The following is a 27466-nucleotide window of genomic DNA, read 5'->3' as shown; positions in this document are numbered from 1 at the left end:
GGTAGAGCTGAGAAATACCAAGGGGCAGAAAACATTAGTGGGAGTTGTATACAGACCCCCAAACAGTAATGCTGAGGTTGGGGATGGCATTAAACGGGAAATTAGAGACGCGTGCAATAAGGGCACAGCAGTTATCATGGGTGACTTTAATCTACATATAGATTGGGCTAACCAAATTAGTAACAATACTGTGGAGGAGGAATTCCTAGAGTGTATACGGGATGGTTTCTTGGACCAATGTGTCGAGGAACCAACTAGAGATCAGGCCATCTTAGACTGGGAATTATGTAATGAGAAAGGATTAATTAGCAATGTTGTTGTGCGAGGCCCCTTGGAGAGGAGCGATCATAATATGATAGGATGGAGAGTGAAGGAGTTGACTCAGAGACTAGGGTTCTGAATTTAAATAAAGGAAACTATGATAGTATGAGGCGCTAGTTGGCTAGGATGGATTGGGGAACGTTACTTAAAGGGGTGACGGCGGATAGGCAATGGCAAACATTTAAAGATCGCATGGATGAACTACAGAATTTGTTCATCCCTGTTTGGCATAAAAATAAAACAAAAAAGGTGACTCAACCGTGGCTAACAAGGGAAATTAGGGATAGTGTTGTGTATGTAACCTGTTCCACCTTAAGAGAGCTTAAGCCTGTTCCACCTTAAGAGAAGGTAAGAGCCCATGGGATCCAGGGTGCCTTGGCGCGTTGGATCCTAAACTGGCTGAGTGGCAGGAGGCAGAGGGTGATGGTCGAAGGTTGCTTTTGTGACTGGAAGCCTGTGTCCAGTGGGGTACCTCAGGGATCGGTGCTGGGTCCCTTATTGTTTGTGATCTACATAAATGATTTGGATGAAAATGTAAAAGGTATGATCAGTAAGTTCGCAGATGACACGAAAATTGGTGGGGTGGTAAATTGCGAGGAGGAAAGCCTCCGGCTACAGGACGATAGAAACGGGTTGGTCAGATGGGCGGAAAAGTGGCAAATGGAATTTAACCCTGAAAAGTGCGAGGTGATGCATTTTGGACGGCCAAATAAGGCAAGGGAATACACAATGAGTGGTAGGACCCTAGGAAGTACAGAGGGTCAGAGGGACCTTGGTGTACATGTACATAGATCCCTGAAGGCAGCGGAGCACGTAGATAAGGTGGTTAAAAAGGCATATGGGATACTTGCCTTCATTAGCCGAGGCATAGAATATAAGAGCAGGGAGGTTATGATGGAGCTGTACAAAACGCTGGTGAGGCCACAGCTGGAGTACTGTGTGCAGTTCTGGTCGCCTCACTATAGGAAGGATGTGATTGCTTTGGAGAGGGTGCAGAGAAGATTCACCAGGATGTTACCTGGGATGGAGCGCCTCAGCTATGAAGAGAGGCTGGACAGGCTGGAGTTGTTTTCCTTGGAGCAGAGAGGGCTGAGGGGGGACCTGATTGAGGTGTACAAAATAATGAGGGGCATAGATAGGGTAGATAAAGAGGAACTTTCCCCCTTAGTGGGGGGGTCAATAACAAGGGGGCATAGATTCAGGGTAAGGGGCAGGAGATTTAGAGGGGATTTGAGGAGGAACTTTTTCACCCAGAGGGTAGTTGGAATGTGGAACTCAATGCCTGAAAGGGTGGTGGAGGCAGGAACCCTCACAACATTCAAGAAGCATTTGGATGAGCACTTGAAATGCCATTGCATACAAGGCTATGGACCAAATGCTGGAAAATGGGATTAGACTGGACAGGGATGGATGGGCGGCGCAGACACGATGGGCCGAAGGGCCTCTTTCTGTGCTGTAAAACTCTATGACTCTATGTACTACTTTCTCAGGCTGCTGTAGACGTAATACCGGGGGTGAACACACCGGTATATAAGCACTGTGCAGTAATCTTGTATTCAGTGTATTCCCTACCTCCAACCAGTAAAGACCTGTTTTATTGTTACTGATTAAGTCTGAGTATTAATTACTTGAACAACTCACAGACTTAACACTGGCGACGAGTCAGGTTCTTACCCTGCGGCAGTTATTCCACGGCGGCTTCGTCCACAGACAGGACGTTGAAGAGAGGTTTCAAATCTCACCACCCCACTGGAAGCGACAGGCATTAGGACCCTGAAGCCTCCATCAGCGACTGAAAACTGGAGGACAGAAGACATCCTGCAGCTTCTTTTTCAACCTCGGTGGTGGGTAAGCCAAGCAGCGTTGGCTGCAAAGACAGGGCTGGGGGAAGTCGGAGGTATAAGGGCCATCGATCGAAATCCCTGATAAGGGCCGCACTCGGGCTGAAAGGCGCAGCGTCGGCAGACACTGAAGGCGCGAGAGCCGCGGTGAAAAGCGCGGGCCATCGATCGCGGTGGAGATAAGGGCCGCACTCGGGGCTGAAGGGAGACGGCGTCGGGGGACGGGTGAAGACCGCCAAGCGCGGGAAAACCGCCATTTTGTGGGCGGAGGACGACGGCAAGAGCGGGAAGCCACCATCTTGGATAGCAGTAAAAAAAAAAATCTGAGAAATTGCAAATCTGATAAAGTACTACAATGCCTAAACACGGGAATATTAGCAACTTTGATAGTGACATCGAAGATTGGGCCATATATGTTGAACGAGTTAAAAATTATTGTAAGGCCAATAAAATTCGTGAGGCTGATAAAGCACTAACATTATTAAATTTAATGGGTGCGAAGACATACGGGCAATTGAAACACCTGTTATCACCAGATGAACCAGCGGATAAGACGTTCGATGAGATTGTTACTGTCCTGAAAGATCATCTAAACCCCACGCCGCTGATGCTAGCGGAACGATTTAAATTTTACGACAGAAGGCAGCTACAGCATGAAAGCAATGCTGAATATTTGCTGGAGTTGCGTAAATTAGCGAAATATTGCCAGTTTGGAACGGGACTGACAGATGCACTACGAGACAAATTTGTGTGTGGTTTATTTAAACAGGATACACAAAAGCGACTGCTCGAGGAGAATGAGCTGACGCTTGAGAAGGCGGTCACTATGGCAGCAGCACACGAAGCCGCAGCGAGAGGCACGGCAGTAATGCAGCTACGGTCACCGGAGCTCAGTGCACACAAATTGGGTGTGAGTTCTGGCAAATGTTATCGTTGTGGAAAGACAACGCATGATCAGAACCAGTGTTGGTTTAAAAACCAAGAATGTAGAACTTGTGGTAGGCTTGGACATATAGCTAGAGTATGCAGGTCAGGGAAGAAGACCAGCAACAAGAAGTCACCGCAAGGAAAATACGCAAAAGTACACAAGGTGGCCGAACAGGAGTCCGATTCAGACGCTAGCAGTAATGAACTGGCTGGCTTAAGCAGTATTGAACTGGCTAGCTTAAGGGTACTCAACGTTGGTAAGGGTGCAGACCTCCAGACAATTTGGGTTACTCTTCAGATAGAAGGAGTCCAAGTAAAAATGGAATTGGACACTGGATCGGCATTGTCGGTCATGAATAAGAAAGATTACAGAAGGTTATTCCAACATATTCCCCTACAGGATACGGAGATTATATTGACAACCTACACGGGGCAGAGAGTGTACCCCATCGGGACAATAAAGGTTGCAGTGGCCAACAAGGGCGAAGGAAGTCAAATAATGGACTTATATGTGCTACCGGAGGGAGGTCCACCACTACTGGGCCGGGAGTGGTTTAGAAACATAAATATGGACTGGCATTCGCTAAAAGCCATAAAGAGTGAGAACTCGGTGCAGATAATCAGCCCAGACTCTAGAACTGATGATGGTAAGACCAACCCATGTGCAAAAGACAAAGTTTCAGCACAGAATTCCACTGAGCAACAACAACATAGTTTAACAGAGAATTCTGAGTCTGTCAAGTCTACTGATATGCACATTTTTGAGGGACACTGGGCTCGAACTCAACTCCATTTCAAACTACAACAGCAATTAGAACAAGTGATTCGCCGTTTTGAGCAAGAGATGAATGAAATAAAAAAGTTCTTTGTTACAGAGTGGGAGAATCTGGAAAGGCAACAGAAGCAACTGATGGAGAAAATGGAGCAGGAGCACACCAACCATCTGCGCGAGGAGGCCGAACGAATCAAAGCTGATTCAGGTTCTGAAGGTGCGTGCCATAATCTGGTGTCAGAAGAGTTAACGGTCAGCCAACTCCTTCATATGCTGAGGGACAAGACTCTGAAATGGGAAAAACTTGAACACGAGCTGCGATCTTCAAAGGAAAAGGGTTCGGAGCTCTCAAAAGTCATTGAGATGGCTGATGTGACGACACAGACTGAAACGACTGCAACAGAGCAGCCATTGGATGCCAAAAGTACGCTGACTCACGTCAATGTAGAACAACAGACCGCTGAAACAGCTGCTCCGGTAGAGGGATTGCATAGTCCGATCAATCAATCTCCAAAGGAAGTTGAAGTATTAAAATCACAAATGAGGTCACTAGTAAACGACTTGCTGAAAGCCCAGAAAAAGCTGGATGCAGAGGTACACATGAAGAAGTCTCTTCAGGAAAGATATCTGGATTTGGAACAAGAGCTGGCTAACGTCCAGCTGGGTATGGAGGAAATAGACGACCCTCTCGCTGACCTGTCGGACGACTCCGAATATTACTATGTCCTGTCCTGCCCAACTTGTAACTTCGACTCCCACCATACAGAAATCATGGAGGAGCACCGAAAGTCTACGGAACATCGGGAGAAGGTGGCTCTACTACGAAAAAAGGAGGAAGAGAAGGAGGAACTGCGCATGCAGCTGGCAGCTGTGGCAGCTGACAATGGAGCCCAGAGAGTCTCCAAGAAGCAGAAAAGGAAAAGTAAAAACAGAAGATGACCCATCTGAACCATTATCACCTCTACCAGATCACACACGTGGTCCCTCCGAACGGAGCCAAATCAGTTCGGAAGTTCAAGCTGTTAAATCCATGAAAGGACTATTGAATGAGTAACGTGAACCGACTACACCACAGAGATTGAATCTGTGAACTGTTTTCCGCAGAGACTGAATCTGTGATATGTTACGTTAAACATGAAGTTATATATGTATATATGTTATTACGTTATGTTAAATGGGGGGGGATGACTATAAAGCTAAGAAGGGAGGAGTGTTGTGTATGTAACCTGTTCCACCTTAAGAGAGCTTAAGCCTGTTCCACCTTAAGAGATGTACTACTTTCTCAGGCTGCTGTAGACGTAATACCGGGGGTGAACACACCGGTATATAAGCACTGTGCAGTAATCTTGTATTCAGTGTAGTCCCTACCTCCAACCAGTAAAGACCTGTTTTATTGTTACTGATTAAGTCTGAGTATTAATTACTTGAACAACTCACAGACTTAACAGATAGCATAAGATCCAAGGCGAGGACATATAAATTGGCCAGAAAAAGCATCAAAACTGAGGATTGGGAGCAGTTTAGGATTCAGCAAAGGAGGACAGCGGGATTAATTAAGAGTGGCAAAATAGAATATGAGAGTAAGCTTGCAGGTAACATAAAAACTGACTGTAAAAGCTTCTATAGATATGTGAAGAGAAAAAGATTGGTGAAGTCAAGCATAGGTCCCTTGCAGTCAGAATCAGGGGAATTTATAATGGGGAACAAAGAAATGGCAATTAAATTAAATACATACATTGTGTCCCAAACAACCTCCCAGAGATTTCAGGGAACATAGGGTCTAATGCGAGGGAGGAATTGAATGAAATCAGTATTTGTAGGGAAATGGTGTTAGGGAAATTGACGGGATTGAAGGCCGATAAATCCCCAGGGCCTGATAATCTACATCCTAGGGTACTTAAGGAAGTGGCCCTAGAAATAGTAGATGCATTGCTGGTCATCTTCCAAAATTCTATAGACTCTGGAATAGTTCCCATGGATTGGAGGGTAGCTAATGTAACCCCACTATTTAAAAAAGGTGGTAGAGAGAAAATGGGGAATTATAGACCGGTAAGCCTGACAGTGGGGAAAATGCTAGAGTCCATTATAAAAGATGTAATAGCAGAGCACTTGGAAAACAGTGACAGGATCGGACAAAGTCAACATGGATTTACAAAAGGTAAATCGTGCTTGACTAATCTACTGGAATTTTTTGAGGATGTAAGAATAGATAAGGGAGAACCAGTGGATGTGGTGTATTTGGACTTTCAGAAGGCTTTCGATAAGGTCCCGCATAACAGTTTGGCGTGCAAAGTTAAAGCACGTGGGATTGGGGGTAAGGTACTAACTTGAATAGAGAACTGGTTGGCAGACAGGAAGCAAAGAGTTGGAATAAACGGGTCTTTTTCCGAGTGGCAGGCAGTGACTAGTGGGGTACCGCAGAGATCGGTGCTAGGACCCCAGCTATTCACAATATATATTAATGATCTAGACGAGGGAACTACAGGAAACTTTCGTTTAACCGGAGGTTAAAAGTCCAGAAAGCTCTATCTACCTGCAAAATTCAGGAGCCGTTTCCTATGTTTTTTTACTTCTCGTTGCTTTTTTTTCCCCCCAGTCAGCCTCTGCAAGGTCAAGCTGAAGCTGTTGCTTAGCTACAGAGACGCTTTTAAGCTGCAGCCGACTGTTTTGAAGCTGTTGCTAAGCAACAGGGTTTGTTGATTCACATGGAGCTGAAAAGCTCCGTTATGTTTTAACATTAGCGCTGGTTTATACGGCAGTTTTGATGGGATGGCACCAACTCGGTCCCGTCAGTGCCGGATACCAGAAAGTTTCCTGTAGATGTAATATCTCCAAGTTTTCAGACAACACAAAGCTGGGTGGGCATGTGTGCTGTGAGGAGAATGCAGAGAAACTCCAGTATGATTTGGACAGGTTGGGTGATTATACTGCATTTGCCATGCATCTGCCCAATGTGGATAAATGCGAAGTTATCCACTTTGGTGGCAAAAACAGGAAGGCAGATTATTATCTGAACGGCAATAGATTGGGAAAAGGGGAAGTGCAACGAGACCTCGGTGTCCTTGTGCACCAGTCGCTGAAGGTAAGCATGCAGATGCAGCAGGCGGTTAAGAAGGCAAATGGTATGTTTGCATTCATAGCGAGAGAATTCGAGTACAGGAGCAAGGATGTCTTGCTGCAGTTGTACAGGGCCTTGGTGAGACCACACCTTGAGTATGGTGTGCAGTTTTGGTCGCCTTATCGGAGGAAGGATGTTCTTGCCATGGACAGAGTGCAGTGAAGATTCACCAGACTGATACCTGGGATGGCAGGAATGACGTATGAAGCGAGATTGAGTCAATTAGGCTTATATTCGCTAGAGTTTACTGAAACTTATAAATTTCTAACAGGACTAGACAGACTAGATGCAGGAAGGATGTTCCCGATGGCGAGGAGTCCAGAACCAGGGGTCACAGTCTAAGGATAAGGGGTAAGCCATTTAGGACAGAGATGAGGAGGAATTTCTTCACCCAGAGAGTGGTGAACCTGTGGAATTCTCTACCACAGAAGGCAGTTGAGGCCAATTCATTAAATATATTCAAGAAGGAGTTAGATATATTTCTTAAGGCTAAAGGGATCAAGGGATATGGGGAGAAAGCAGGGACAGGATACTGAATTTGGATGCTCAGTCATGATCTCATTAAATGGTGGAACAGGCTCAATGGGCCGAATGGCCTACTCCTGCTCCTATCTTTTATGTTTCTATCGTTGCAAATGGTGGACAGTTCCTGTTGTTGTAAAAGTAAAAAGTCACAAAGTGAAGTTTTGTCTGTTGGGGGCTGAGGTTGAGGATATTGAGGGGAGGATGGGCAAGTACAGAGAACAAGACAGGAGCCAGCGATGGGCAATTTGTGAATTATTATCCAAGGGAAGCAGCTTGAAAGTAGGTTAAGACAGATTCTTGGAAAGTGAAATGCTACAAATCAGCATTTTCTGGGTTGTTGCTGTTCTTCAGTAAAGGCAGAGAGCTGACAGACAGAATTTTGGGTAAATCAATGGCCACTTGGTGTTGGTTTTAGAAATTATTTCAGTTAGTTTCCTGCATTCATCCTCCCAGACATTTCAGTTTGTCACCGGTAGCAGGACTGTTGGACGACACCTAAACAGGCAGATCAGAAACAGGAGCTAATAATAGAGGAAGGAAACGAGACGCCTTTAAATTAGAGATGGACGGGAGAGGATCAGACTTTAATTATAGATAAGAAGTTTGAAGGGTGATCAAGAGGTAGGAAGGAAAATAGAATGCAGAAAGTAAGCAGACATAAAAAAAATCCTAAGAAAAATAAAAGCTACAAATGAGTGCCTTTACCTAAACCCTAGAAGCATTTGGATCAAGATTCTAGAGGTCAAGGTGTTTGTGGCAGCAGTTAATTATTGCAACTAGTTTTGTATCTCACTCCAGAAGATGGAAATCAATTAATTATTCAGTGCAATAGAAAGTTCAAGAACAGAAAATTGGGAGGGTGGGAGCTGCTTTATATGTTCAGGAGAATTCAGAAATCAAGGAAGTGGATTTGCTATCCATGAGGAAAAAAAAAATGAAATAGTCTTGCTCAATTTAACAAGCAGGACAGGGCTAATTGTGGGGGTCTGCTACACACTCTCTTGCAGAATCAGAATTTTAAAAAATTTCTTCATGGAATGTGGCTGCTGCTGGTAAGGCCGACATTTATTGTCCATTCCTAGTTGCCCGGAGAAGGTGGTGGTGGGTCGCCTTCTTGAACCATTGCAGTCCGTGTGGGGAAGGTACTGCCACAATGACAGTAGGTAGGGAGTTTTACGATTTTTACCCAGTGACGATGAAGGAACGGCAATATAGATCCAGTTAGGATGGTGCGTGTGTCTTGCAGGGGAACTTGGAAGTGATACTGTTCCCATCCACCTGCTGCCCTTGTCCTTCTCGGTGGTGGAGGTCAGGGTTTTGGGAGGTGCTGCAGTACATCATGCAGATAGTACACACTGCAGCCACAGTACACAGGATGGGGATAGCATATATGATGAGATAAGGATATGTCCAGACAACAATATAGTAATAGGCCACTTCAATCCACTCAATATACACTGGGAATGCCTTCATTGAGGTAACACAATCAGTGTGCTTTTTAACCTAATGTGTTACAGACCCTACTTTGGGTAACTCATAAAAATCAGATAAATAGAAGAAAGAGCACCTCTTGGGACAAGTGACCACAATAAGTTTACATTTGACATTAGCTGGAAATGAGCACCACCACAACAACGACATGCATTTATATAGCACTTTAACACAGTAAAACATCCCAAGGTGCTTAACAGGAGCGCTAACAAACAAAATTTGACATCAAGACACATGAAGATATTAGGACAGGTGAACAAAAGCTTGGTCAAAGAGGTAGGTTTTAAGAAGCGTCTTAAAGGAGAGAGAGAGGTGGAGAGGCTGAGAGATTTAGGGAGGGAATTCCAGAACTTAGGACCGAGACAGCTGAAGGTGGTGGAACGATGAAAATCGGGTATGCACAAGAGTCCATAATTGGAGGAGCACAGAGATCTTGGAGGGTTGTCGTTACAAAGATAGGGAGGGTGAGGCCATGGAGGGATTCGAACACTAGGATTAGAATTTTAAAATCGAGGCGTTGTTGGACCGGGTGCCAGTGTTCGTCAGCGAGCACAGCGGTGTTGAGTGAATGGACTTGGTGCGAGGTAGGCTACGGGGCAGCAGATTTTTTGAATGAGCTCAAGTTCACGGAGTTGTAACGCAGTGAAACACAGTTTCTGTTTCTGTTCTGCAGACTATGCTGGGCCCAACCACAAAATTTGTATCGAGATATCAGAATCACATTTTGTTAAGTGCAGATAATGTGACTAAAGGACAGGGAGTTTTCATTTTTAAGTAATGTCCTTACAAGACAAGCCCTTGCTGCAATATCATTCATATTACTGACAAGCTTCATTAAACTCATGCTGTAATTATTCTGATTAGGGCCAATTTTTTTTTTTTTTTTTTTTTTGCATAGTTTTGCAGGTATTTTAGACTTTAATGCTGAAATGTAATCACAGAACGTTAGAGGAATAGGGCCATTTGTGAAGTCATTCAAATCAGACATTTTAAATTCAGTCAACTTCTTTCCTGAGCTGATCCGATCCAATCTAAAGCATGCACATCTCCGGAAGCATTGAATAGGAATTACTGAAAGATGACATTCATTGCAGCCAGATCAATGTGAGCCCAACTCAAGTGATTTCCACTGTAGCTGTGATATCAAAGCAGACTAAGCATAAAAGGGTCACACTTATACTTAAAGTAAGTCTGCTCCTTGAAAGCAAATTTACAGTTGGCTTACAGAAAAGGGTGAGAGGTCACTAAAATGCATTAACTCCAGGGTTCCAGAATGGATGACAATTAAAATGATCAGGGTGCAGCTAAGCCTGTTCAGTTAATGCCAACCTTAGTTGCTGCTTTCTGATGCACCTTGGCTTATTGCCAGCAGATAGTTACACCATCCAGCCACAAGGTCTTAATCATAATTAAGGACCAGGATAGGCCAGAAATTAAATCTTTGACCCTCCTGCATGGCTTTGTGTAGTAATACTTACTGTAAAGCTGATGGAAAATGGCAAGTACAACTCAAAGCAAGAGGAAGCCCAGGTTTACAGTGAAAGATATGGAGCATCTATGCAAAAGGTAATGGCCTTGAGGGCTTCTGTCTTTGGGACGTCAATCAATCTACCAAATTCTCACTCGCTGAGGCAACTGAATGCACCCTCAAGCAATAGGAATTGGGTGCAGGGTCCACAAACAGATTACGAATGTTAGAAAGACCTCCAAGAAAAAGAGTAAATTAAAACACAAAGCAAGGAGTGTGACCAGAGGAGAATCCAGGCAGCAAACGAGTTGCCATTCACTCATTGAGAGGATGGCCAAACTGTCTACCAAAATTATACCATGTGAACTTTCACCAAATTTAACAGTACAGAACACGTCAATGTAGAAAAGTGTTAAGTAATACATGTGGAACATAAGAATAAGGAAAGGAATTACACTTTAATTGTTAAGAATTATAAATGGTGTAAAACAGAAGGACCATGGCACTCAAATACACAGGTGATTAAAAGGTGGTGGAACAAGATAAGGACATAAAAAAAGCTAACAGAATCTTTGAGTTTGTGTCTAAGGGCAGATATACAAAAGCAAGCAGGTAATGATGAACATTTACTTTATGATTACTTTAGTTAGGCTACATTTGGAGTATTGTGTACCGTTTTGGGGACTCCATTATAAGGATTTTAAAAAATGTAATGGAAAAAAGTACAGCATAGATTCACTGGGATATTACCAGAGATGAGGGGTTACAGTTATAAAGAGATCCTTGAGAAGTTGGGCCTTTTTTTCCACTGGAGTGGAGAAGTTCAAAGGGTAATCTAATAGAAGTATTCAAGATTATTAAGCGTTGTGATTGAGTTAAATTGTTTTCATTGGTCAATGAGATGGTAATGAGGGGCCACCAATTTAAGATAATCAGAAAAATAATGAAAAGGGAGGTTAGGAAAAAAATCTTTACATGGAGGATGGTTAGACTGTGGAATTGTCTGCCACAAACTGTTGTTGAAGCAACCTCCATAAATTAAAAAAGGGAATTTGATACTTGAAAAGTGAGCAGAGCAGGATCAGCCAAAGTGACTCATATGGAGCAAAACACGAGCACAAACGTGATGGGCTGAATAGACTTCTGCAATGTAACACTGATTCTTCTTAATAGTACTATCATTCTACAGATGAGCCTAGGCCATCTAAAATTTCCATGATTCCCCACCTGCACTACATACTGCAACCACTCTACCTCCCAGCTACAATCACTGGACCTCTCCCAGCCACAGCCACCAACACTGCAGGCACTACTTTCATAGTCCCCGTGATTTGGGAACAGGTGTGCAGCAACCTGGTACGTGAAACCAGACATTTACAGTGTGTTATCTGCAGCCTCAACTCATTCAACTGCCTGCTAAGTGGAGAGTCGCTCTACATACTGCATAGTAACAGTTGTACCCACTCTTTTGCTCCTGATGCCGATTCTGAGAAAATGGAATATCCAGAAGGTATCTTTCATAATTGAATACACTCATTACTAGGGCTCAAAGCATCAGGATGCTTGCCCACAAGTCAGTTTGCAGTTATTTATTCCCTTCAGGACAACACCAAGCCAAGCTGTGACAGTGTTGATGGAGTTGGCTAGAATACTCCACTACCTAGAAAAAAGTAATTCATTCCCTTTTGAAGTGACATTAAGATACAAGGCATGCGCACACAAACCGCTCTAGACAAGTCAAAAATTTAAATAGCCATGATCACAAGCTTCAACAAATAATAAAAATAGAGTTTTCTGTGAAATGAAACAAGATCAATCCCTGATCTATCCCACGTGGGCTAGAGAATATTGAAGGCTCTGTAACCGAGTTATATGCTGTCCTGGAATCCAAATTGGCTACACCCACTCCATTATGGAGGCACTGTGTATCCTTAACAACAGATTCAGCATCATAGAAGCAATGCAATTTTGATGACTGAATCATATCGATTAGGGATAATTCTATTTTGATATTAGTGGAATTGGAATCTGACATTAAAGAGAGAATGAAAAATGCTTTGTGGAATCTAGCCAGTGATCAAGCAATAGACTCAATTGGCCAAGGAATAAGGCCAAATTGGCCAGCCTTGCTGGACTTTACGACCATTTACACTGGAGCAAACATTACATTTTCTCATTAATAAATGTAAATTAAAGCTAGTTCCTGACAAAATCTACTTAATAACAGATGCTCTCATTTTCAAGGATTTAGAGGCCAAAATGCTAAGAGGTTCTCCACCACAGTTTACAATTGTTCACAATGGAGCTACTTTCCGATCAAGAAAATATTTCTTCTGCAAAAGACAAATGGTCACATTTTAATGAGTTTGGAGATGATCGCAATGGTAGGCAGGTATTTGCATTTGGCTAGGTTTTTGAGCTTCATCAAACTCCTCATTAAAGAGCTGCAAATAAAAAGAAAACATTTCAATCTTGCTGAAATGATGGGGGAGCATTTTAATCCTTCAGAACATCCTTGGACTCTGGGGTATAAATCATGGACAGATGTCCCTTGGATTTCACTTCAATTGAGACAGACAATCTCAAATCAGCTCAGGCCAACCAGAACATTTCGAGAATGCGGTAAGTCAGAAAAAGACAATTGCCCTGGGCTTGATTTCCTAATCAGGTACACCCAATTAATTGGAGTAAATCGGGTGGACTCAACTGGAAAATTGCGTAGAATTCCATCATGCCAGATCACCATTCACTTTGCATTATACACAACTCCTGTGAGCATGGAATGCTGGTATTGAACACAGGTAGACAGGAGCTTAATTTAAATATTAATTTGGGGCCAGGTATGTTCTGGTGTGCAGGACGTCTGTTCCAAATGATTCCCAAGGGGATTCCCATGCTGGAATGGACTGGTTGGGCTGAATGGCCTGTTTCTGTGCTGTATATTCTATGAAATGGTTGCTAGGAATTAGCTATGAGTGTCTGTTATTTTAATGGACACAGTAAATAAGTTGGCCCTGCAGCTTTAAAATTATTTAACTGTTTTTAGAAGATAGGAGCAGGAGTAGGCCATTCGGCCCCTCGAGCCTGCTCCGCCATTCAATGCGATCATGGCTGATCATTCAAATTCAGTACCCGGTCCCTGCTTTCTCCCCATACCCCTTGATCCCTTTAGCCTTAAGAAATATATCCAACTCCTTCTTGAATATATTTAATGTATTGGCCTCTACTGCCTTCTGTGGTAGAGAATTCCACAGGTTCACCACTCTCTGGGTGAAGAAATTCTTCCTAATTTCTGTCCTAAATGGCCTACCCCTTATCCTTAGACTGTGACCCCTGGTTCGGGACTTCCCGACCATCGGGAACATCCTTCCTGCATCTAGTCTGTCCAGTCCTGTCAGAATTTTATAAGTTTCAATGAGATCCCCTCTCATTCTTCTAAACTCCAGCGAGTACAAGCCCAATCGACCCAATCTCTCCTCGTACGTCATTCCTGCCATCCCAGGTATCAGCCTGGTGAATCTTCGCTGAACTCCTTCCATGGTAAGAACATCCTTCCTCAGATAAGGTGACCAAAACTGCACACAATACTCAAGATGTGGTCTCACCAAGGCCCTGTATAACTGCAGCAAGACATCCTTGTTCCTGTACTCAAACCCTCTCGCTACGAAGGCCAACATGCCATTTGCCTTCTTAACCACCTGCATGCTTACCGTCTTCATATTTTTTGCTCACTTTCCCCCTACTAGCACTTAAGGTTGTTATGAGCCTTTATGTCGATTGGTGCACGATTTTGCCTTCTGCCACTGATGGGCTTCCCAATGGAACTCACCGTAATTGAGATGTTTGAGAGAGGAGGGAGGAGAAGCAGTGAGTGTGTGCCAGGCATAAAAAGTACTCTGTGCCAGGCTGCATTTACTGGCATTTCTGCATCTTCAGACCAAGGTAAACATCACTTTGGCAAATAAATAGTTCATGTGGAAGGTCCTATGCCAAAGGAAGCTAGGCCAGTAGACACAAAGGCACCACAGAGATGTGGATGCCAGACTCAGCCTCCTCACGCAGCACCACCACCACTTCAACATTCAGCAAAGAGATAGTCGGGCGCTGGCTGCTTTATCATTTGCCTGCAGACTCACGCTTGCACCTTGGGTTTCCTTTCTCTTCATTTTTGCCTGTCTTAGTCCTCAGCCCCTTCAATCTTGTCAAAGGCTGCCAATGAGAATTTTTCCTAAGCTGTAAGAATTTTTGCCTCCCTATTCTGATACTTATTTTTAATTAACTGCATCCCTTAAATTTTACCTGCCCACAGCACTCATGTATTCCCCTTCACATATACAAATCTGTATGCAAAGCTAAACATAATTATGATATTGAACCAACTTTGGAAAATTAGGTGGAAAAATGTCTCTATATAACAGGCGGTTACATTGTGGAATTCTCTGCCATAATCCATTGCTAAAGCAAAGTTCATAATTTTTTTTAAAACAGGAATAAGTCATTTGAAAAGAGGATTATTAAAGGATATGGGGAGTGAGAGGGAGAGTAGGTGGCTAGACAGCAGGGCAGTGGGATTGGTTTTGGATTGTTCTAGCATAGAGCCATCAGACACAATGGCCTCCTCCTGTGATGTAAATGTCAATGCTTTTATTGGCCTAGACAGGTACTCCATGGGCATGACCACCTCCTAAATTCTGTGCTTGCACCTCAACCTTATCAAGCTCCTCCTCAAAGAAGAAAGGCAGGTAGGTTCTGCGCTGCATTAGCTGGAGAACTCTATAGAGGTTGCATTGTAGCTGTATAAAGATGCTGGTTTGACCCATCTGCAACTCACTCCAATCTTTTGATTCCAATAGATCTGAAAGTTTATATAGAACTTCTCCAAAGGGCAGCTCCTATCTGATGATCTGACTGTACTGACATTTAACACGGTGGGTTCACAGTCCACGGCCATATTGCCATATCCTTGCTTCCTTTACAGCCCAAGTAGGATGTACCTCAAGCCCCGATGAAATCCCACTGTTACTACAACTGTTTCAAACTGTTCTTCCCTCTGCCTCCAGTCACAACAATCTCACCTGCTCAAAGAACTCATCCATGAAGTGGTCCCTGTCCACGTTAACGCTGACTTCATCATCATCATCGCTGTCCTTTGCCTGTGAAAGAATAAAGAATAATAGTTACACAGCGCCCAGGTCAGGAGTGTACTCACTGAACAGGGCAGCTCCACCCAAGTAAGCCCTAAAGATCTGAGCATCACCTTTTTAATCTTTACATAGAATTATAAACAGCATTTTGTTTCATTCCATCTTTCTGGGGTTTTCTATTAGAAGCTGACTAAGACCAACAGTGTAAGGGAGATGAATTTACATCGGTAGAGATACAGACAGTAACACAGGGCACTGGGTAACCTATCCACAGGTGTCTGAGCTGGCTCATTCCAGTCTTTGAAGGATGCATTTCCATAAACTGAGAATAAAAAATGTCTGGAAAGACTACAAGAGTGAGGTCGCGTTAAAGAGTTTAATCACTGGTTGAATTTTTCCTGTTGAGGCCAGAGATGAGATTGCAGCCTAGAATCCCTCCCAGTTCTCCGTTTATTAATGTGATATACGGAGGAGCTCCTGTAACGTTTTACTATGGTTTTAGTCCCAGCTTTGACACCAGCACACGCAATGCTCAACATGAGACAGCGATTCTGCTTCACGTCATTAACTCACAAAGATCATAGGACAATAGGATCGTAACAAAACGCGCAGTCATAATGATCAAAGGTTAATTACTGGGAAAGAGTACAGTCAGATTGACCACTTTACTTGCTATTACTAATAAAATACAGCAGTGGGGTTACATAGATGAGTGCAGGGTCCTCCTTATTAGCTTCAGACGCTAATGCAGTTGGTTAGTTCCCTAGCTCTTGGTGCAGTGGTTCAATTTTGAGGACTGGATTGTTAATCAATGCCACATTAATAGGCATGAGAGCTAGATATTGATGGAATGCTTGAGGTCTCTAGATATCGTCACAGCAATGAAGCTTAGTGCATAGATCTGAAGATGTACACCCTTGACAGGACTGCAGCTGCCTCAACGGATAGTCAAATCTAGGATGCTGAATAGGAGTTACTGACTCAGATGGGGTGAGGGGACCTTGATTATCAGTAAAGATACAGTCACTAATGCAGTAGACATATGGGTCCTGAATATCGTAATCCTGCTGTGCTTCTGTAACTGCAGTGCAGCAGGAATCACATCCCGCCAGTAGGAGAGCCTGACTCCACCGAAGTTTCCAAGGTCAGATCACTTACACAAGTCAGGTGGGCATCCATGTCAGTATCTTGAAGCACACGCTTTGGGAAGGGGGAAGCAATATATACTCTTGAAGGCGTTGTGTAAAGCCAGCAGAAGCAGGTTAACAGTGCTGCATATTTTCAAATTGGCCCTCTTTATAAGACTGATTTCAAGGTTGCTGCTGCTGTTGATTTCAACACTGTACGCCGCCTCTCTCCCCTCCGCCCTGGGGCACTGTACACCGCCTCTCCCCTCCACCCTGGGGCTCTGTACACCGCCTCTCCCCTTCACCCTGGGGCTCTGTACACCGCCTCTCCCCTCCACCCCGGGGCTCAGTAAACCGCCTCTCCCCTCCGCCCCGGGGCTCTGTACACCGCCTCTCCCCTCCGCCCCGGGGCTCTGTACACCGCCTCTCCCCTCCGCCCCGGGGCTCTGTACACCGCCTCTCCCCTCCGCCCCGGGGCTCTGTACACCGCCTCTCCCCTCCGCCCCGGGGCTCTGTACACCGCCTCTCCCCTCCGCCCCGGAGCTCTGTACACCGCCTCTCCCCTCCGCCCCGGGGCTCTGTACACCGCCTCTCCCCTCCGCCCCGGGGCTCTGTACACCGCCTCTCCCCTCCGCCCCGGGGCTCTACACCGCCTCTCCCCTCCGCCCCGGGGCTCTCTACACCGCCTCTCCCCTCCGCCCTGGGGCTCTCTACACCGCCTCTCCCCTCCGCCCTGGGGCTCTCTACACCGCCTCTCCCCTCCGCCCTGGGGCTCTCTACCCTGCTTCTCCCCTCCACCCCAGGGCTCTCTGCACTGCCTCTCCCCTCCGCCCTGGGGCTCTCTACACCACCTTTCCCCTCCGCCCCGGGGCTCTCTACACCACCTTTCCCCTCCGCCCTGGGGCTCTCTACACCGCCTCTTCCCTCCACCCCAGGGCACTGTACACCACCTCTTCCCTCCACCCTGGGGCTCTGTACTCCGCTGCGCCACTCCGTCCTGGGGCCCTGTACACCGCCTCTCCGCTCTGCCCTGGGGCTCTGTACACTGCCTCTCCCCTCTGCCCTGGGGCTCTGTACACTGCCTCTCCCCTCCGCCCTGGGGGACTGTAAACTAACTGCCTACTCCGCACTGGGCCACTATACACCACCTTGTCACTCCACCCTGGGGCACTGGGCAGCCTCCCACAACTTTGTGTGTAGACCAGATTACACCACATGGTATCACATTTTACAAAGTTTATGCATTAAAACTTACAACCAACCAGCTAAAAATCTTAATTTTACAAAGCCCAAAAATCACATTATGCAGAGTCCTGGGCTTTTATGGCCAACACTTGAAATTTCTGCTTTGTGAACATATTTAGGTGAAATGTTTGTCGGAAACAGCCTGCATCCTTATCTCAGAATCCTGCTCCGCCTGCACGTTCCTTCCTCAGCCTGCCTGTGCCTTAGCTGCATGCAGATTGTGGACAGGTCTCAGCAGAGCTATAATGTAAGGTGACCATATTTTCTAAACCAAATCCGCGGACGCACAGGGTGGGAACACAGCAAAGTAGCCAGGACGGAAAATGTCGGTTGCGCAGCATAGCAAATTAAACATTTTTAGCAGCCTATATTTTAACGGTTGCACATATACACTACAAATGCAAAACAAATGTGCATATAATTACCGCAGATGTGATGTCACACTATTGAAACACATTCAGACACCGTTAATGAATAATTCAGTCCATTGACCTGAAACTGTGATTATGTCTAATGGTATGATATGCATATATTCCAATGAATATGGCTCTAGTCTATTCGGGGACAAGTTTCGTGAACCATGGACTCTTCCAGGGTCATTGTATGCCCAGGGATGCAGTACCTCATCTGGGACTGTCCCCGGAAAACAGAGACGTATGGTCACCCTACTATAATGAGGTCGCATAATTATGTCGGAATCATTGCAAAGGCAATCTGAAACAATGAAATTAGTTAATGGCAGGAACCTTAGGAAGGTGAAGATAATACTGCTTTCCGAACCAATAAATCTGGGAACCTTCCAGTCAGGGTGATGAATATGTGGCTGCAAACTGACCGCAGCCCTCGGTCCCTCTGCATCACATTGTCTGCAGCAAGCAGCCAATAGGAGCAGAAATAGCACACTCGATAGAGGTCAGAGGTTAATTGCATCATCCATTAAATTGTTACCAGTCACTCTGATTTAGGACAGGCTGCTAATTAATCTGGAGCTGGAGCAAGTGGGCTAGTGGGAGAAGCTTGCATTTGGAGGCACAGGATCAATCGGAATGCAGATATTGAAAGGCTGGTATGATAGAGAACATGGCAGACGGTCTAATAACAGCGTTCACAGCTCACATCATGGCTGCTGTTGGCCTCTACCTCCCTCAAACAGTCACCGCTAAACTCAATGCTGCAAACTGACATACCCCAGAATTGGGCACTTTACAAACAAACACACACACTCTAACCGAAATCAATCACTAAGACACACTGGCGAACTGAAATTAACCTGATACACAGTTGCTGACCGGAATCAAACAATGATTGTCACTAAATGAAATCAATCGCAATACACACACACACAGTCACCAATGGAAATCAACCACTGATACACATAAAAACTGAAATTAACCAGCATATACAAACATGTTAACTTAAATCAACCACCAATACAGTTATTGACCGAAGTGAACCACCAATACACTAAGTATCAGCGATGCACACCCCTTATCCTTAGACTGCGACCCCTGGTTCTGGACTCCCCTGCCATCGGGAACATCCTTCCTGCATTCAGATAACGTGGAGGCGGATTTGAACTGGGCGGGGGAAGGGGGCAATAGTGAGCGATTTCACCTGGGCTATTTCAAGGGCCAATGCAAAGATAGAATTTGGGAGAATTGGGAGCATTTTAGGAGAGAGGGAAAAATTAACAGATGGAGTCAGGAAGGTCAAAGGCTGTGTCCCGCTTCAATGAGGCGTCACTTGATGTACTGCTGGGTGCAGTAAGGATGAGGAAGGAGGTCCTGTTTCCCAACAATGGCAAGAAACCACCTGCTGTGACCAAGAAGGCATGGTTAGAGGAGGTCAGCAGCAGGAGTACAGTGCCTCATACCTAGATCCAGTGCAGGAAGAAGTTTAATGACCTAACCAGGTGAAGAAAGGGGGGCACAGTTGCAGATTCACCTACATCTTGCGGTGCATCCCCATCTGCTCTCACTCTGTCTTATCAAGTGTACTCCATCACATCACTCTTCACAGCCACTTGAGTTTCAGCAGCATCCATCGTTCCTTTTCTATGCACTTCCTCATCTTCCCCCTCTCTCCATCCAACACTGCCACTAACCCCAATCGTTGTGTAATGTGATCTCACCTCATTCAGCGCACCTGATTCTCAGCACACTTCCTCAAATGCGTGCCAGTGGCACTGGTGATGCATCTGCCTGATAGTCACCGAATGCACTGCATCCATTGGATGCACGCATGCCTTACAGACACTCATTGGTCTGTCATGCCCCCTTGCAGAAGAGAGCCCAAAGTACAAGAGAGGGGATCGGAGGTGGTCCGCCGCAGATCGTACCGTTGACATCTGCAGAGGACGAGGCCATGGAGATAAGCGGCATATCAGCGTCCCTGACCATCGGCGATGTCGCGACTCGGATTTCGCTGCTGCATAAATATTTCCGACCCACTTCTCATACAAGACGATGTCATGCTGACTTGATTTCAGCACCGAATAAAATGTGATCACCTTAATCATGCTGAATTTCAACATTATTACACTCACGACTAAATCATATCTGTCTCTTCTCTGCTCCAGGTCCACCACGCAAAGAACAGCAGCCCGAGCCCCTTGTGGACGCTGTTTCCTCAGGAGCAGCTGATTCCTTCTCGGGGTGCACCGTCACAGGGCACATGCTTACCAGGCACCAGCGCAGATACAAGCACTTTGCTGGGTCCTGTTAGAGAGTTAGGTGGGATCTCACCTGGTGAATCACAGTTCACAAGGGAGCAGGAGCAGAGAGTGGTGGCAGGGACAGCACCATCAAGCTCTGTTCAGCTGGACAAAGATGCCGAAGCCTGGGGGCCATCAATGAAAAGGATAATGATTGAGGGTCAGCAGCAAATGTTTGAGGTACTGGCAGTCGTGGCAGGCACACTGTCCACAGAGGATGGAGGACATTGGCTCAGTCAATTGTGAATTGATATCACAGTCCATTGCGAGGATGTCTTCCATGGATAGAGTTACCTCCTCTGTGGAATGTCAATCAGTGCACTAATCGGTCCCTGCAGGCCCTGACCAGTATTTGATGCCAAGATTTCTGCCGCCTTAAACAGGATGACAGATATCTTAGCCGTGGCCTTACAAGGGGTCACTGATCTGCTCCAAGCTGCTCTCATGCAGAGAAAGGTAGGAGTGATGTGCTACTGGCCCAGGAGAGGGATGATGGCAAAAGGGAACATGGAAGTGGAACTCCACTCAAACCGTTCCCATGTCTCACCCGTTACCTACCCATGAACCAGTACCCGACACGCTGCCTCCACTTCTGATGGCCGAAGTGCAGGTGGAGCAGTCTTTGGCAGGCCCCTCGCAAGCTTCAACACCCAGAGGTTGTCAGCCGTGAGCATCTCAGAAGTCAGTGCAGGGATCAGAACAGCCTGCCTCTACCTCTGCTGAAGCCACAAGGGTTGCACCACATAGGAGAGGTAGGGAAAGGAAAAGAAAACCTTTGTTATCCCCTCAAATCAGTGGACAGTACTTCCCCCTCCAATTAGTGGACGGTACTCACCCCTCCAAACTCAGGACTCAGTAAGCCCTGTGTGCACTGGCTGGACTGGTTCCACTCACCAAGATCAGGGTGGCCCGTTGGACTGTCCTGAATCCCATCCTGAAGTGACTGAGCTGAGTAACTGTCGCCTCAGTGCACCTTTCAGTCACTGAAAACGACCCAATGTTGCAAACTTAATTGGCCGTATATTCTGATCCCTACAGGTGTGTACGAGCTGTGTACACACCCGTAGGGACATCGGAAATGCCGGTTTCAGGCATGCCAAGCGCATGCGCTGAAAAATGGTATTTCTGGTCTGTCAAGAATGCTCGACAGATCGGACACCTGCCCTGGAGAAGGACCTCTGTGGGTGGATAGTTCTGCTTTCTGGAGAACCTCCGCCCGCAGAAAACCCTTAGAAATCTTACGCCTGGTAAAAGGAGGCGTAAGGCCTGCTTTTACCAGCATAAGAGTTGAAAAAAGTTTTAAAAAAATGTTTTCACTCATTTATCATTTAATAAAAATACTTTTTTTTAAAAAGTTTATTTTTAGCCCCGTTAAAAAAACTTTATTTTTTTCAAAAAATTAAATTTTTGTTTAAAATATTTAATTTATTGTAATTTCAACTCATTTTAAAAATGTGATTAAAAAATGTATTTAATGTTTTACAGTGTTTTTGGGGTGATCTCCATTCATATATTTGACAGGTCTATCTGTCAAATGTATGAAGGGAGATTCCCTTCTTTGATTGGCTCCCCATGGCCCACGTGATCCCAGGGACGCTTGCAAACCGCCTGCGCCCCTGGGATACGTGGGCCCTGCACATTTGGAGTTGGAGAGGCCCAGCATCGGAACTATACGCACTCAGGTAAGTGCGTCGATTTTTTCCAGATCGGAGGCCTCCGCACTCAGGAAGCCTCCGATCAGAAGATACGGGCCAATATAGATTCATTGGGTTAGATTGATTGCCACCTGTCCCCACTGCAGTGTGGGATCAGAGAATCCTCCTGCTTCAATCCAGGTCACATTAATGAACCTCACATTTCAGCCATGTGACATTGAGTTTACAAGGTACCGTCATAGTTAATGCGCACAGAATAATTTCTACCTACCACTCTCGCACCCAAACTGACAGGTTTCTCACCACAAGGTAACTTTCCCCCCACAGCTTCTCAAACGTTTAAGGAATTGCAAGGAAGTATTTTTCCATCATTTGCACATTTGTGCTGACCTGACTTTAGTCGATGAAGCATTTATTGTGATGCCACTTGCTTCAATTCCTTTGACTTCTTGGAAGGCCTGCCTGGCACTTAAGGCCGCCTCCAGCGTCTGATCAGTTTTATCCCTGCTTGGCCAGGTTTCATGATTAGGAAAGAAGAAGAAAGCAAAGAGAATTGTCCCAGCAACCTGCTGTTTCCAGAAATCTACCCAGTGATGACTCCACCCTACCCATTTCAGTTTCTGCGAGAATGTTCTGTATAAGTACTCCCAGAGGGAATTTTTTAAAACTGCAGAATATTCATTTATTCGCAGAGATCTCTCTTGTTTTGCATCATAAAAATCTCCGCATGATATATTTTAAAGTGAATTTTTAACTGGGTCAATGCCTTGTTTCTTTTTAATGGATTCCCAATAATTCCCTGTAGGTTGATGTGCAAAATCATAGTTTGAAAATCAAGTGTGATGGGATGGGGGTGGGGAGGAGGTGCTGATGTTGAATAAGTCCTCTAGAATATGGATGAAATCCATGACACTGGCTAGTATGTAAATGTCACTTCAAAAGGTACCATATAAGCTGTATTTGTGGCTTGTTTAACATAAAATAAGATATTTAACATATTCAAAAAAGGTGGTAGAGAGAAAATGGGGAATTACAGACCGGTAAGCCTGACATCGGTGGTGGGGAAAATGCTAGAGTCCATTATAAAAGATGTAATAGCAGAGCACTTGGAAAACAGTGACAGGATCAGATAAAGTCAACATGGATTTACAAAGGGTAAATCGTGCTTTTTTGAGGATGTAACTGGTAAAATAGATAAGGGAGAACCAGTGGATGTGGTGTATTTGGACTTTCAGAAGGCTTTCGATAAGGTCCAGCATAAGAGATTAGCGTGTAAAGTTAAGGCACATGGGATTGGGGGCAAGGTACTGACTTGGATAGAGAACTGGTTGGCAGACAGAAAGCAAAGAGTTGGAATAAACGGGTCTTTTTCCGAGTGGCAGGCAGTGACTAGTGGGGTACCGCAGGGATCGGTCCTTGGACCCCAGCTATTCACAATATATATTAATGATCTAGACGAGGGAACTAGATGCAATATCTCCAAATTTGCAGACGACACAAAGCTGGGTGGGCATGTGCTGTGAGGAGGGTGCCGAGAAACTCCAGGATGATTTGGACAGGTTGGGCAGAAGCATGGCAGATGCAATATAACGTGGATAAATGTGAGGTTATCCACTTTGGTAGCAAAAACAGGAAGGCAGATTATTATCTGAATGGCAATAGAGTGGGAGAAGGGGAAGTGCAACGAGACCTGGGTGTCCTTGTGCACCAGTCGCTGAAGGTAAGCATGCAGGCGCAGCAGGCGGTTAAGAAGGCAAATGGTATGTTGGCCTTCGTAACAAGAGGGTTTGAGTACAGGAACAAGGATGTCTTGCTGCAGTTGTACAGGGCCTTGGTGAGACCACACCTTGAGTATTGTGTGCAGTTTTGGTCACCTTATCTGAGGAAGGATGTTCTTGCCATGGAAGGAGTGCAGCGAAGATTCACCAGGCTGATACCTGGGATGGCAGGAATGACGTACGAGGAGAGATTGGATCGATTGGGCTTGTACTCGCTGGAGTTTAGAAGAATGAGAGGGGATCTCATTGAAACTTATAAAATTCTAACAGGACTAGACAGACTAGATGCTGGAAGGATGTTCCCGATGGTCGGGGAGTCCAGAACCAGGGGTCACAGTCTAAGGATAAGGGGTAGGCCATTTAGGACAGAAATGAGGAGGAATTTCTTCACCCAGAGAGTGGTGAACCTGTGGAATTCTCTACCACAGAAGGCAGTAGAGGCCAATTCATTAAATATATTCAAGAAGGAGTTGGATATATTTCTCAAGGCTAAAGGGATCAAGGGGTATGGGGAGAAAGCAGGGACCGGGTACTGAATTTGGATGATCAGCCATGATTGCATTGAATGGCGGAGCAGGCTTGAGGGGCCGAATGGCCTACTCCTGCTCCTATCTTCTATGTTTCTATGTTTAGAACATAAGAAATAGGAGCAGGAATAGGCCATTCAGCCCCTCGAGCCTGCTCCGCCATTCAACAAGATCATGGCTGATCTTGGGCTCAAAGCCACTTCCCCGCCCGCTCCCCATAACCCTTCATTCCCTTATCTTGCAAAAATGTGTCTATCTCCACCTTAAATGTATTTAATGACCCAGCCTCCACAGCTCTCTGGGGCAGAGAATTCCTCAGATTTACAACCCTCAGAAGAAATTCCTCCTCATCTCAGTTCTAAAAGGGCGACCCTTTATTCTAAAACAGTGCCCCCGCATTCTAGATTTCCCCACGAGGGGAAACGTCCTCTCTGCATCTACCTTGTCGAGCCCCCTCAGTATCATATGTTTCAATAAGATCACCTCTCATTCTTCTAAATTCCAATGAGTATAGGCCCAGCCTGCTCAACCTTTCCTCATAAGTCAAACCCCTCATCTCTGGAATGAACCTAGTGAATCACCTCTGAAATGCCTCCAATGCAAGTATATCCTTCCTTAAATAAGGAGACCAAAACTGTACGTAGTACTCAAGGTGTGGTCTCACCAACGCCCTGTACAGTTGTAGCAGGACTTCCCTGCTTTTATACTCCAGCCCCTTTGAAATAAAGGCCAACATTCCATTTGCCTTTTTGAAAATGTTATTTCCTGGACTATTCGATAGCAGGGGAAGAGGAATACAGGAACAGGAGTAGGCCATTCAGCACCTCGAGTCCGTTCCACCATTCAATGAGCTCATCGCTGATCTCTACCTGAACTCCATTTACCTGCCTTTGTCCATATCCCTTGATACCCTTAGCTAATAAAATCTGTCGATCTCAGTCTTGAAAATTTCAATTGACCCAGCAGCCACAGAAAGAGATTTCCACTACCCTTTGTGGGAAAAGGTGCTTCCTGATTTCACTCCTGAATGGTCTAGCTTTAATTTTAAGATTGTGCCCCCTTGTTCTTGAGGGATGTGGTAGACTCCCTCCCATGGTGGCAGTGCTGCCTTGTTCCACAGGTACAGAGATTGAATAAGGAAAGCTGTCAGGCAGTGAATCTTTGAATCCTAGTTTGAGAGTTTTGTTCAATTTTGTAGGACGTCTTTTGAGCTTCCTTTCTTTCAGCTCAGTATCAAAGTGAAAAGAAAGAAAGATATAATTTGTTTTTCAGTACCCTATGGTGGATGAGGCCAGCAAAGAGAACATTAGAGTAACAACAGAAAATGCTGGAAAAACTCAGCAGGCCAGGCAACGTCCGTGGAGAGAGAAATAGAGTCAACGTTTCAGGTCGAAACCCTTCGTCAAGACTTGACAGCCTTGACGAAGGGTTTCGACCTGAAACGTTGACTCTATTTCTCTCTCCACGGATGTTGCCTGGCCTACTGAGTTTTTCCAGCATTTTCTGTTGTTATTTCGGATTTCCAGCATCTGCAGTATTTTGCTATAGAACATTAGAGTAGTTGAGTTTGGATGTGATAAAGGCAGGCATTACAGTTTAAGCAACAGTGATGTTGAGGCAGAGGCATATAGAAGTAAATGGTCTAGGTGATGGATAGGATATGGGGTTTAAAGCTCAATGCAGGGTTGAGCAGGATGTCAAGATTACAGGCAGTCTGCTTTAGCCTGAGACAGTGGCTGTAGAAGGGGGAGAAATCAGTTGAAAGGGAGTGAAGTTAATGGTGGAAGGGTGGGGGAGGTGGCGAAGACAATGGCTACAATCTTCCCAATGTTGAGCTGGAAGTAGTAATGACTCACGGACGACAGTCTGACAGCACAGAGGCAGTCGAGGGGTTGAGAGAAGTGTTGGAGAGGTAGAGCTTGGGTATTATCAGCATACATGTGGACAGTGACCCCCAAGTCTGTGAAGTTGCCAGTGGACAGTGTGCAGATAAGGAAGAGGGGGAGAGGTCATAGTTAGAGGTTCGCTGTCTGCATTGATACGTGGGAATGGAACCATGCAAGGGCAATCCCATGGAGCTGGACAACAGAACAAAGATGTCTGAAATATTTGTATTGAATGCAAATTGTTCTCTTACAATTTAATTATTCAGCCCTGCCTGCTGTCCTCCAGCAAGCATAGCCACCCCCACCACCCCCCCCCCCCCCACCACCACCACCACATGACACCATTACAGAACTTTTACTTACTTTGTACAATTGAAGAGGCAGCAAGGATTTTGCTGCAATGACTGTGCCTAGTACGTTTAGGGGATATGTATAATGGATGTAATTTTGCTCACAGAAACAAGACTGCATTGATGGAAAGTGCCATGTGCAGGTCTGAATAACAATGCAGTGAATAATAGACACACAAGGAGCAGCCCTCAATTAATGTAGGTGCATGCAGAAACAAAAGATTACAGGCTCAGTAACAACAGATGTTTCCGACAACTAGGCCTGGGCCTAACACCCAATCACCATTTGCCAGGTACCGTGTGTTTTGAATGGAGCTAAATTAACTGTTCACAAGAAAAACATTTCCGTGGTGGAAACCAATTTGTAAAAAAATCAATAGAGGGCCAGTAATGAGGGGGCGATGATCAGAGCTGGGGGCTCCATAAATGGGAAAAAAATAAACCATGTCACATCAGATAACAATGGATGGGACCAATCTGGAGATATGAGAGAAAGAGGAGCAGAAAGGGACTGGAGGGAGTGGGGGCTGTCACAAAGAACGAAAGAAGCACTGACAACCCATAGATGGCAAGGAATG

General features: G+C 45.3%; 1 protein-coding gene across 4 annotated transcripts in view; it reads right to left on the bottom strand.

Annotated features, from left to right (window-relative positions):
• The window catches only part of LOC147102168 (syntaxin-1A), a 256279-nt gene that overhangs the window by 202130 nt on the left and 26683 nt on the right, over positions 1-27466 (bottom strand). For all 4 annotated transcript variants that reach the window (XM_085964451.1, XM_085964453.1, XM_085964452.1 and 1 more), the window contains exon 2: positions 15539-15616. In XM_085964451.1, coding sequence (XP_085820577.1) covers positions 15539-15616 — 78 coding nt within the window. The remainder of the gene's footprint in view (positions 1-15538; positions 15617-27466) is intronic.

This window comes from Somniosus microcephalus, chromosome 22, assembly GCF_052327205.1.
Source record: "Somniosus microcephalus isolate GS21.2 chromosome 22, FLI_Smic_1.0, whole genome shotgun sequence".
Taxonomy (NCBI): Eukaryota; Metazoa; Chordata; class Chondrichthyes; order Squaliformes; family Somniosidae; genus Somniosus; species Somniosus microcephalus.
Note: the sequence above shows the minus strand (reverse complement) of the source record. Positions and strands in the feature narration are given on the sequence as shown.